At 45.3% G+C, this 12200-nt stretch overlaps 2 protein-coding genes across 5 annotated transcripts in view; both read left to right on the forward strand.

Annotated features, from left to right (window-relative positions):
• LOC144004246 (GRB2-associated-binding protein 1-like) overlaps window positions 1-5618 on the forward strand; it is a 66585-nt gene extending 60967 nt beyond the window's left edge. For 3 of the 4 annotated variants that reach the window (XM_077501302.1, XM_077501305.1, XM_077501303.1), the window contains 12 exons: window positions 1555-1683; window positions 1765-1930; window positions 2007-2105; window positions 2285-2426; window positions 2550-3082; window positions 3338-3420; window positions 3505-3614; window positions 3916-4172; window positions 4420-4516; window positions 4708-4837; window positions 4930-5064; window positions 5190-5618. In XM_077501302.1, coding sequence (XP_077357428.1) covers window positions 1555-1683; window positions 1765-1930; window positions 2007-2105; window positions 2285-2426; window positions 2550-3082; window positions 3338-3420; window positions 3505-3614; window positions 3916-4172; window positions 4420-4516; window positions 4708-4837; window positions 4930-5064; window positions 5190-5375 — 2067 coding nt within the window. In that variant the 3' untranslated portion in view covers window positions 5376-5618. The remainder of the gene's footprint in view (window positions 1-1554; window positions 1684-1764; window positions 1931-2006; window positions 2106-2284; window positions 2427-2549; window positions 3083-3337; window positions 3421-3504; window positions 3615-3915; window positions 4173-4419; window positions 4517-4707; window positions 4838-4929; window positions 5065-5189) is intronic. The other variant, XM_077501304.1, reaches the window with a different exon arrangement.
• Window positions 5619-5778: 160 nt separating this feature from the next.
• On the forward strand, window positions 5779-12054 carry LOC144004247 (FH1/FH2 domain-containing protein 1). Its single transcript, XM_077501306.1, has 9 exons — window positions 5779-6766; window positions 6833-6973; window positions 7866-8048; window positions 8122-8241; window positions 8334-8495; window positions 8781-9034; window positions 9107-9314; window positions 11484-11592; window positions 11672-12054. The coding sequence occupies exons 1-9, from the start codon at window positions 6332-6334 to the stop codon at window positions 11698-11700; spliced, it is 1641 nt and encodes a 546-aa protein (XP_077357432.1). The 5' UTR covers window positions 5779-6331; the 3' UTR covers window positions 11701-12054.
• The last annotated feature ends 146 nt before the right edge of the window (window positions 12055-12200 follow it).

A 12200-nucleotide genomic window follows, 5' to 3' on the forward strand; every position in this document is an offset into this window, starting at 1 on the left:
AGCAGCAAAAGTGTGTGTTCATGTGCAGATTTGGGCGAAAGTTCGAGCGGCGTACTTCATCACACACTCCCTCTGTGTGCGTATTATGTAATCCATTCTAATCACTCTCAGCTGGGCCTTCTTGAAAGATTTGGAAAGACTTGCTTCCAAACAGAACACACGTGGAAGACCCCGCAGATCGGATCCCTGCAATGGTTCCGAAATTACCGCATTGATGGGATGTCACGTGGACGGCCCTGGTGAGATGCGACAGGAAGAGGAGGAACAGACATCTAAATAAGCAAGGGTGGAAGGCGGGAAGTGGTTGTTGTTTGGTTTGGAGAGTGGCTGGGAAGGAAGTGCTCGTTGGATCCATTGTGTCCACTTCCTGTCGGAATGAGGTGGGGTCAAGAGAGAAAATAAAAGCAAGCGGAAGGAGGGTTCGAGAAAGTGTTTGGTTGCATCTCTCGCTCAAAACTCAACTTCTTTTCAGGTAGACTCTAAGGCGCTTGAGCACAAAGCCAAGCTCTCTTCCTGTCCAGCTACTTCCTCTTCTTGCACTTGGCAGGATTTGGGCTTGTTTATGAATGGACTAATGCTGCATTCGAGGATGGTCGGAAGTCGGTTTTATCCCAGTTGGCTTTTCCCAGTTCCGACCTGAAAGCGTTCCAGGCGAAAGTAAACAACCAAAATGGTGGATAGTGATAAATTGTTTTTTATTTTAGTCCTCAAAACACATTTTGACCTCCAGCAAACTTGACTTCTCGCAATTTTGCCTCATTTATTGCATTTATCTTATAGCATAAGCATTTCATACACTTCAGTAGTTCACCGCATAATTTCATGCAGCGGCATACGGTCACGTACGTTGTGTTACGTGATGTGTCGAATAGGAATGAAGAAAGCTATCTAGTTTTATACTCAATTAAATTGTGTTTTACCATTCCCAGCCTGTGTTTCCAAAGGGGTTGCCATTGGAGAGTGATGTCATATCGATGAAAATTGGGAGTAAACATTTTAAACCTACATAGAATATATTGTTTTTGGTAACAATCTGTTTCCCAAATTTATTTGTGTTCAAAGTAAATGGGTCAATGAGAGGCATTAACTTTATCGGTTATTAAGGGCACTGCCACATCAAATATGGTGGACACGCTCACGACCAGACAAGTACTCAAAGTTGAGTCTGTGTACATGTCCTTGCTTAAATAATGATTGCCTTTTTCAATGGTATAGTTTCAAGATGGGGTCTACTCTTTAAATGTCTTACCAATATGGTTTACAGTTAACATTTTGACCAGCTATTGGTGAACTAAACCTTTAAGCAAGGTAACCAGTGTGGCTAAACAACTCACGCAGCTAGCTTATCTGCGTTTCACAGATAAAAGATAAATATTGTAGCTATATTAACGTTTGGTGCTTTCTCTGTGACACGCCCATATAATGTGCCAATCTGAGATGCAGTTGGGGAAATCACACACACTCAAGTTATTGAGTTGTGTGTGAAACTACTCGATACAGGACAGCATGTCAAACACGAGCGCGACAAATAAATTGTCGCTGTGTCTTCTGCAGGCGTGGAAGAGGCGCTGGTTCGTGCTGCGCAGCGGCCGTCTGAGCGGGGAGCCGAACGTTCTGCAGTATTACAAAAATCCGCATTCCAGACGGCCCATCAGAACCATCAACTTGAACCTCTGTGAGCAGGTACGCAACACACACACACACACACACCTCATACATAATAAAGCCAGAAGAGATGGTTGAGGTCTTCCTCTCCTCCTTCAGGTGGACGCCGGGCTGTCGTTCACCAAGAAGGAATTAGAGAAGAGTTTCGTGTTCGACCTGAAGACAGAGGAGAGGACGTGGTACCTGGTGGCCGAGTCGGAGGACGACATGAACCGCTGGGTGGCGTCCATATGCCTGCTGTGTGGCTTCAACCCAACCGAACAGGGTCGGGTAGATTAAGATTCATTTCCACGCATTACAATTTTTAGTCAGCTCGTTTTGTTTTGTTTTTAATTTCCTAGCATCATGGCTACAAGACCTTTGGAAAAGAATTTGGGAAGATGTAACCACAGTCCTTTGCTTTTGTGGCGTATTAAAGGCTTTACTGTTTAGGGGTCCGGGTGAGCCCACACATTAATGTATTCATGTCAATAACAGCATCATAAACATGCGATAACACCTTTCTTTTTTCAAAATTAAATTGCAGTTACTTTTTTTTACCTTGGCTCAGTAAAAGTTAGCAAACCATCCTGATTTGAGCAACAGTTTAACATAACGCTCACATTTTTTGCACTTGCAGTAACTGACACCCCTCCCGTTGCCATGGGAACAGCATCCGCCCCGCCCCCTTATGACCCAGTGAGATTGCGCCCCCTGGAGGCCGACATTTGTCATGTACAGGAGGATTACCTGTGGCTGGCGCAATGCCGGACTCCTGTCAGGTAAACAGCAGGAAGCCCCACATACCATGTGACACCGTTGCCGTGGTGATAGTCATGTCAGGGTCTATGCTGCCCCCTGTTGGGTGTGACCACTCAATGCACTTGTTAATTTTGTTCTCGCAGGCCTCCTGAAGGTTCCTCACCCTCTCTTGAAAGTGACAATGGTGACCACCTCTTCCCTCCTCTCTCCTCCACGTCCTCATCCTCTTCTTCCTCACCTTCTACGCTTCCCATCAGCCTCCCCCGTCCTACCTCCAACTCCCGGACGGCGCCATGGACGGCCGCCCCCCTTTCGGGCACCCTCAGCCAGTCTCTGGACTCCAGCGTGACTCTGTCCCTCCACAGAGGTGGGAAGCTTCGATGTCACCCCTCCCCTCACCCCAGGAAACACTCTCTGGATTTCCACCTGCGTCCCGTGGTCATCCCCATCAATGACGCCGCTCCCCCCAGCGGCTACCAGGTCCCCCGCTCAGCATCTGGACCTCAGCCTGAACCCGCTGCCCGCCCCTCCTCCACGCCGAGCATGGCGCCCCTAAGCCAGGCAGAGCTCTGCGCCTCCACGCCAACCCCGCCGCCACGCCCACCCAAGCCTGTCGCCATCGCAGCACAAGGGGAGAGTCCCGTGGGGGGAAACTCCCCTGGGCGCTCATTCCCAGGTGAGGTATCCCAAAACTTTGACGTTATTATTTTTTGTGCTGCGGTAGGGCTGAACGATTTTGACAAATAATTTAATTGCGTTTTATTTCCCCCTCAATATTGCAATTTAGCATTACACTGACTGCAAAAAAAAAGTGGTATCGGACATCCCCTCGTATTTATATTAATTACACTTTATAAAACCATAGTCTCTATTATGGTTTAATATGTTTTTACACATGACATTAATGACAGTGCCATTTGCCGTTCCTCAGGTTGCGAGTCGCTTTCTGCCACTCGTTCGCTGTCTGACCGAGCGAGCATGTTTGACTTCAGCGACAGCTTCAACAGCTACTTTGTAAGTTTGGAAGCAACAGAAATGGTCGCTTTTCTTTCACCATCAGCAGACAGATACCAGTATTAATTTCCAATTCAATATCAGTTCAATAAAGGCATGGTACCGCTGGGCAGCGTTTGCTCCGAAGACGATGACGTGGATCAAAACTACGTTCCCATGAGCGCCGCCACCACCGAGCCACCACTTGCAACACGGTTCGTTTTTATCAACATGCCCAAGTCTTATTTTTGCGTCTAACGTGTTTAGATGTTAATCCTCCTCTTATGTTGTGGGTCAAATTGACCCATTTGGAAAATCTAAGGGGAAAAAAAAGTTAAACTTGGCCTTCGTTTTTTTTTTTTTTTTTTTTTTTTTTTTTTAAACATTGCATTGTGTTATGTGATATTATTTTGATGATTAAACAGAATGGGTCACATTGACCCACAAACATTGTTGAGAAACAAACACAAGAGGAAGGCTAATATAATATATATTATAATATTTTCATCCTCACAGACCCTCTGAGACATCGGTTCATCGCCAGGAGCCCAAGTACGTCCCAATGACCCCCGTCACCGCTCGGCCTCCCGCCTCGGCAGATCTGCCGTCTTTTGGGAGGCAGGTCCCGCCGCCCGCTCACATGGGCATCCGGAATGCCCCGTTGACGCCCGTCACGCCCCCTGCCCCTCCCCTCCGTAGGAGTGTGGCCGGTGGAGGGGAGCGGGTGGCCTTGCCGCCTCCCATCCACCGCGATCTCAAGCCGAGGCGCAGCGGTGAGGACGCAAACTACAGTCTGTTACTTTTAATTTTAGGGCTTTTACTGTAGTATTCTAATGCCCTCTCATATGGGAAAGGAGATCCATAGTCACTGATGGATTGTTTAGTAAATTAAGCTACTCACTTAGGTCATAGCACCAACACACTATTTTTATATATATTTTTGTGTTAAATGTGTTTCAAATTGTGCTTCAATAACTTTAATGAGTTCAAAGGATCTTGTTTTCTCTGTGCATCTGACAGGGAAACCAGCTCCTCTGAATCTCCCTCCAGTGCAACAAGAATGGCAGGAAGTCCCGCCCCCTGTGCGCTCACCTGTCACTCGAACCTTCACAAGAGAGTATGTGCCTGTTGTGTCTTCCAAAACCATGAAAATTGCCAGTAGATAAGTTCAATAGTTTAAATGGTAATCAAAGCACCTTAAGTGTGCCCTCTTGTGGCAGCTTAGGGTGTTACAGTAAGCTCACCTCACAGCTATGTGGCGCTAATGTATTTTGCCAGTTGTTATTAATATCCTTGTGTGTATTTCAGCCCATCCAGTCGCGATTCAGCCAGGCCACCCTCCTCCCACAGTTCGTCCCCCTCCTCCGACTCGGATGATCCTGATGACAGCTATGTTGCCATGACGACCAGCAGCCTCAGCTTCAGCGCGGGAGAGCCTGTAAATAACTCCTTCCTCCATCTCCTCCTCATAATGAATTCCTCCCCCCTTTTTCACATCCTCATTTTTTTCCCCTTCCTGCGTGTGCACAGTCTCTGAGGCTCATGCTGCATCGGGCATCCGAGGGCGGGGCCAGCAGTCCATTGGCCTGCCGAGCCAGAGGCAATAAGCAGGTGGAGTACCTGGACTTGGACCTCCACACGGTGCCATCAACACCAACAAGACAGGTAACAGTGCTGAGAGATGTAGCTTGGGGTCCGAAAAATTATTTGCAATAACTTCATAAGAATATGACTTTCCATTCCAACAACAAAAGTAGTTCTTGTAAAGATGTTGTGTTGGAACGCTGCAGAAACGCTGCCCGGACGACATCGACGGCAGAGGCGACAAACCGCCCGAGGGCGCGGAAGAGCGCGCCCGTGGCGAGCGAGTGGACTACGTGGTGGTGGACCCCAAGAGGACCAAGGCCCTGAGGAACACCAGAGAGGCGTGGCATGATGGGAGGATGTCCACGGAGAAGTGTAAAGAACACAGCTGAGAATGAAGAGAAAAAGATTTACTCGAATGGCCAGTCATGAATGGGAAAAGGAAGTCAAATCTGAAGCCCTTTAGGACAGTTAGATGATGAAGAAGACGTTTTTAGGATCACCTGAGAAGAGTCACACTAAATTGATTTTGTGTGCACATTATGTAATTTGCAACTTTTTGTGAACAAAACGTGATTGAATAAATAATCCATCCATGGTCGGCAGCCAACCACAGGACACATGGATAACTAATACTTCGCCGAATTTATTTATTTATTTATTTATTTTTAGTCCGTCATCATTTAGAATCTTGTTTAATTCAATTTGCCATTTTATTTACATGCAACATCTACAAAAGGCTAACATCCCAAGTTCAAGAGTTGTTTTAATCCAAGCACTCGCCAATAACTTTGCTTTACAAGCCTTTGGTTCAAACAGCTCAAACATTCTGACCAAAGCGTTTTGGTCTCAATGTCTCTCGAGAGCTCCCAAACAAACAACATCAAGTGCGATGAAGGGAGGCAACCTCATTATGTCTGCAAGTCAAGCATGCAAATGACCCTGGAGAACACGACCATATCATGTCTGGCGCTTTTCTTGCTACCTTTTCTTTCTAGAACACAGTAGACTAAAAGTAGGTTCAAAACAATCAGATGGTTTTTGATTAGAGATTTGTTTCTTCATGCGTATGTGATGCAAATTTGTATGAACGAAGCCCTGGACAGCATCTCGAAGATGTTTGTGTGTACAAGAAGCGATTTAATCCAAACAGGAGATGAATACCCGATAAGGAAATTAAGGGAAAGGGCGCAGCTCAAATAAACTCCGCCAATGCACCGGCTCGCTCTCAGACCGAGGACGACCAAGCGGAGGATGTTCTTGAAGGACTTACTGGATCCCCTCTGAAGTGAAGGATTTCATCCAAGTTCAAAAGAAGATTTGGAGTGTTGGAGACGTGTGACACATCATGAAGGAGTTGGAGCAAACCAAGGACAGCGCCCCGAATGGAGCTTTTGACCAGGCCTGGCCCCTCAAACCTGCCACACGTCTCTGCATTAACACATTGGACTTCACGGATCTCTGGGATGAGGAAGACCTGGAAGCAGATGGCACAGAAGAAATAGCAACCAAGTTGGGAAACAACTTGGCACCTCCGCCACCCCCTCCGCTAAACCCCCAAATCTTCATCGACTCCCCCAAGAGAGCTTCCATGAAAAGTGCAACCCTGAAGCTCCACTGGCGGGCACTCCAGAGTGTGGCCCCGCTTCCCAGGAAGACTCGCTTTGGGATACAGACCATCTGGACCGCACTGGAACCAGTCCACTTGGATACCGCGCGACTCCAGTTCCTGTTCGAATGGAAGGGCAAGAGCACTTGCTTGGGCGTTTCTTGTGGACAGCGGGTAAGCATCGTCTCCGAAAAGTCAACTGAAGCCATGTCCTTGCTTAGCTGCTTGTTTTCAACCCAGAAACAAGCCTCAGTCTCAGTGTTGGGGATGAAAAGGAGTAACAACGTCACCATCACCCTGAGCGGCCTGCCTCCCCCCCACCTCCTCCCGCCTGCTATATACAGCATGGACGGCAGCGTCCTGGACCGCGAGGACATCCAGGTGCGGCTCGTTCAGTTCTTCACTGATTCAGAGTCCCAACTAGTGTTAATTTCTTTCACGAAAACTAAACAAAAATATTCCCGTCAACACTCATTTTGGACTAGAAACTGGACTAGACTGTATTAAAACCCTCATTAATAAACAATAACTGGAACTAAATCATGCATTTCCGTCAACTAGACGAAAATGTACTTCACTTCATAAAAACTGGACTAAAATCTATGGACGTTTTAGTTCATGACAGAGACGAGACATAAATGATGATTTTGTAAAATCCTGTCTCTGCTAATCTGTCACTGTGACACACAGTGACACACCCCTTTTCAAATCAGCAGCTAGCACGTGCAACATGCAAAAACACATGGAACAGACAAAAAAGTTAGTTATAAAGGTTAAAGTTATAGTTAGAACATAATAATCCAGCGGCTATAACGTTACAATAGCAATATTAATCCAACCACTAACTAATGCTGGCTAACTTACTAGCTTGTAGCATGGAGCCATAGTAACCACTTTTATGGGAAATAGTTTAGATCCGAAATGCTCAACATTATCTGTTGACAAAAAAAAAAAATATATATATATATATATATATATACACACCTGTATATATAGGAGTTAAATGATTGTCCTGACTAAAACTAGATTAAAGCGTTGCCAGTTTTTGTTGACTAAAACTAGATAAATAAAATTAGGTTTTCTTCAACTAAAATAACGATTAAAATGCTAGATTTATAGTCGACTAATGGACTAAGTAAAAATGGGATGATGTCGACTAACTAGGTTAACTAACAAGCTGGACTAAAACTGAGACTGAATTTTAAAATGTCTGATAAAATTAACTCTACTCCCAACATTGTCATTTTCCTTGAGGCTTTGCTCTGCTTTGCAGCGGATTCAAACGCTTATCCCGACGGAGGAGGAGCTTTGTCTGATCAAGGAGGCCAAAGCCCAGAACCCAAACTCCCATCTGGCCCCGGCTGAGCTCTGCCTACTGGCTTTGGGGGAGATCCCTCACCTGTGCTTGAGGCTTCAGCTGTGGGCCTTCGTGTTAGATTACGACTCCTTAGAGCAGGTGGGTGACAAGCACACTATGATTTCTTTTGCCTCCTTGAATCACAACATCGCCCTACACTCGACGTTGTTAGGAGATCGCCAAGCCTCTCTTCTACCTGAAGCAGGCCATGGAGCAACTGGTAGCCAGCCAGACCTTCCGACACGTTCTAGCTACTGTGTTAGCCATCGGTAACTTTCTCAATGGAAGTAAGGTGAGTGTGATACATGAGAAGGCAGTCAGGCAGGCAGCAACCTGCTCGTGTTCCCTTCTTCTGACCTTCAATTGCCGTCCGTCGCACCCCAGGCCCGCGGTTTCGAGTTGAGCTACCTGGGCAAGCTCTCTCAAGTGCGGGACACCCGTTCTCGCCAACCTCTCCTACATCACGTCTGCGTGCTTCTCCACCAGCTCTACCCGCAATCCTCCGACCTCTACTCGGACCTGACGACAGTGAGCAAAGCTGGCAAGGTGCTGTTGCGTGTCAGTATCCCACAGAGGTGGCAAATCCAGGTCCAGAAAGTAAAACACCCTGCCACAGTTTGGCTTTAGCCCCTGATGCTACCTAGCTAGCTAGCTGAGCTCTATAGCAGATAAACGAGCACCATGGGAGCTAGCTAGAGCTAGCTAGCTAGAACCTGGGGCTCAAGCCAAACTGGCAGGGTTTTGACTTTCTGGACCTGGATTTGCCACCTCTGGTGTTCCAAACAAATTCATCTTTCAAAAGTTGAAAACTGGTCCTGCGTGTGTTTACAGTGTGACTACTCGCTGGTCCTAGCCAACCTCGACCACCTCGAAGCCATGTCCAAGGGATCATGGGAGCAGATGAAGATTTTGGATAAAGCGGAAGATTTGAAATGGGTCAAAGGGAAGGAAACGAGGCGCCTTGTTGGAGGAGGGGAAAGTGTAGGGCTTGACGGCGAGCTCCGACACAGGCTGCCAAATCTTCTGAAAGAGTGTGAGGACAGAACCAAGGTCCTGAGAGCCGTACATCGTCGGGTTATCAACAGGTTGTTTTGAAGCTGTGTGCAAATCACTCTAGTATAGACTGCCCTCTATTGACAACAAATATATTTTCCCAGGTTCCACTCATTCCTCCTGTTTCTGGGCTACTCCAGAACAATCACACGAGAAACCAGAGCCGAGAACTTCTGCAAAACCATAAGTAACTTCTCCCTAGAGTTCCGAGCTGCTTGGCAGACTCTCCTCCTTCAGAAAGAGCGTGCTGCTAAAAGCCCGGCTCCGAACACTCCCACAAGAAAGGCCAAAGGTCAGCCATCTCAAGCAAAGGTACAGTAAACGAAGTATGCTGATGAGCAATTATTCAAGCTTTGGCTCACTGGGCCTGTGTTGGTCACATGCCCAGTGAGCCCAGATTGATATTGTGATTCACTCAAGGGAGTTCTCCACAAGATCAATCTGGGGCTGCTCAACTGTGATTTGCTCGGGGAAGGTGGGACATTCTGGACAATACTTCGAGCTGATTGGACGAAACTTTTGCTTTGGCCAATCACGGCAACGGATGGGAATGTCTTATGGAAAAAAACAAAACAAAAACAAAAAGCACTAACATCTTTACCAGATAAAAATGCACAAAGTGTCTCTCGCTGTTCTTCAAAAAGGAAACTGAGTAATTCTGCAAGAACACAATTAATAGTGTCACCATGTTAGGTTTGTTTGATTCTCATGGGCTCGGCACTCTCGTCACAGCTGTATATTAGGGGTGGGACAAAAAAACGATTCGACCGAACCATCGGTCGTCAAGGGGAGCTAAACGGCCGTATCGGTAGCAGACTTGTCAACCGATACAAAATCCGCCGGGAATCCTTAGATACATTGCTTGTAAAGCTGTGGACCGGATATCGCGTTGCTGTGAATCGATTGCGAGTGAGGCTTTATGGTTTTCATAACAATAGCAAGAGTTCTGCACCGTGCTCTACTTGTTTTGTTTACATTTCAGTAGCAGCACTATTCAAGCTACTTCCGTGTTTACAGAGAGCTAGCAAAGTAGCGCTCAGAGACGCTTCATTCCCCTGATGTTGTAAACATAATGCAAAGACGTTACGCACCTTTTTCTGGGGGGGACGGGGGTCCCGCCTACCGTCAACGCCGTGCTCGCGACATGGCGCGCGCGCGCGCACAACGAGTGACAACATGCAACAGTGGAGACAGTTAGCAGAAGCCGGTGCCGTACATCTCGGTATTTCCCATGGCTATCGAGCCTCTCGGTGCACTTGTATGTCCCGGGCCGGCGTTGGTACTGCGCGCGAGCCAAAAAGATTAACTCCCGTGACGATCCAATGCATGGATTCAAACGACACAGGTATGCCCCACAGCCAACACACCAGCTAAGCTAAAAGCACACTGCAAGTATCTCATTTCTCGGTTTGTGGCTCCCTGTCAATGTCTACAACTAGCATGAGCAGCAGATAGGAGAAATGAGACGTGCCCGCGATTACGTCATCAAGCTCAAAATGAACGAAAAAACAAAATATAAACAGTAGTGATTCTGTGGTCATCATCGTGTCTCAGATTAAAAAAACAAAAAAGATGTCATACATTAACCAAAAATGAATGTGATGGCAAAGAAAAACAAAAATTGTTAAAAACAAAAATTGTTGATAAAAAAGGGAAGGGCACTTTTGGAAATATTTTTGGATATATTAAGTTGTTAAAATGTGTTTGATAGATTTATTGTTCCATAAGGTGGCTTCATATTTCTTTGGCTGGACGGTAGAGGTTTATTTCATGTCTTAAATTTATGTTTCTGGAATACTTCACAATGTGGACATATTCTGTTTAATTGTGTTGGTGTGTTTTTAAAGGTTAAATATTTAGATTTCAAATTGAATTATCAGCCTTTTGTTTTCCTGATCCTGATTTTGAATTAAAAACAAAACAAAACAAAAAAACAATTATAACTGTCAATAACAACTAATAAATATTTAAACTGATACATTTTTCAGTCATATCGCCCAGACCTTTGTTCCGGTCCATTTAAATAATTGATTCAATATATACAAATATAGAAGACATTGTTGTTGTTCTTTTTTTACACATTTGTAGATACTGTAAAAATTTGTGGTGTTTTAAGATTGTTTACAAGCAACAAATGTCACTGTCAGTTTTGAATATTGAAATTAATCGTATCGAATCGAAAATTGTATTGTTCCCAAACTTAATCGAACCGTATCGAACCGTTCTGTTCTGAAAGATAATCGTTTTTCAATCGAATCGCAACTTGTGTATCGAGATACATATCGAATCGGCCTCATGCCAGAAATTCCCACCCCTACTGTATATCCCGCCCCCAAAAACAATGTTGCTTTGTGATTGGGCCAAACCAGCAGTGGTGAAAATCAGCGAGCTCAGTACAAGATGGGCTTTCGGGAGTTTGTGAACTCACAAATACTGCGAGAATTCATCATGGAGCGCAATGTTACTGTGTTGGGCCACTAGGACATTGAGCAACACTGTATGCTGGAGGAGGTGCTGAGAACACCCGAGTCCACCGTCAGGCTGGATGCGACTCTGCCTCTGCACCGCAGGAGGATGCCAAATATCCGAGGTGAGGCTGTGAAGAGTCATTGATTCATTAATTTCATTTTCAATCAACAATACTAAATCCATTTTTCTATCCATGCCAGGTCCAGTCTTGACAAAATGGAAGCGTTGAACCTGCTGATGAAAAGCTAATCCCGTTTGTCACATTTGGATGACAACGAAACACACCAGGAATTTTCTGAACTTGTTTTTTTGCAACCTCTTTCTGGAACGTCATCAGGATTACTTAAAATATATTTTTTCCAACAAGTGACAGATTTTATGTAGCCTACCTTGACACTCACAAGCAACAAACCAGAAAAGTGATCTTTTGTGTGTTCTTTTGGTTTCTTTTGGTTCTATCATGTGCAGTTCATTGATGCATCTATTGAGTCAAGTGCTATAGACTGTTGGATAAGGTTGATAATTGAGCAAGTTGTGATTTTGTTTCAGTGTAAAAAAAAAAAAAAAAAATGTTGCTATTTAACATGATTTGTATATATAAAAAAAAAAACATTGTTTCCAGTTTTGTTTACAACTCCTGATGTTTGGTTGCAAATCTATTTTGCAGTGGAATCGAAATATGGCCGATAAGTGTTCTTTGTTTATGTTTTAAAAACATATCCTACGACA

This window comes from Festucalex cinctus, chromosome 16 (genome assembly GCF_051991245.1).
Source record: "Festucalex cinctus isolate MCC-2025b chromosome 16, RoL_Fcin_1.0, whole genome shotgun sequence".
Taxonomy (NCBI): Eukaryota; Metazoa; Chordata; class Actinopteri; order Syngnathiformes; family Syngnathidae; genus Festucalex; species Festucalex cinctus.

Excerpts from the sequence above, each read along its gene's own strand:
- LOC144004247 (XM_077501306.1), top strand. The coding sequence starts at position 6,332 with ATGAAGGAGTTGGAGCAAACCAAGGACAGCGCCCCGAATGGAGCTTTT. Across the intron at positions 8,242-8,333 it reads ACTTTCTCAATGGAAGTAAG|GCCCGCGGTTTCGAGTTGAG; the intron begins GTGAGTGTGATA and ends GTCGCACCCCAG. Across the intron at positions 9,315-11,483 it reads GTCAGCCATCTCAAGCAAAG|GACATTGAGCAACACTGTAT; the intron begins GTACAGTAAACG and ends TTGGGCCACTAG.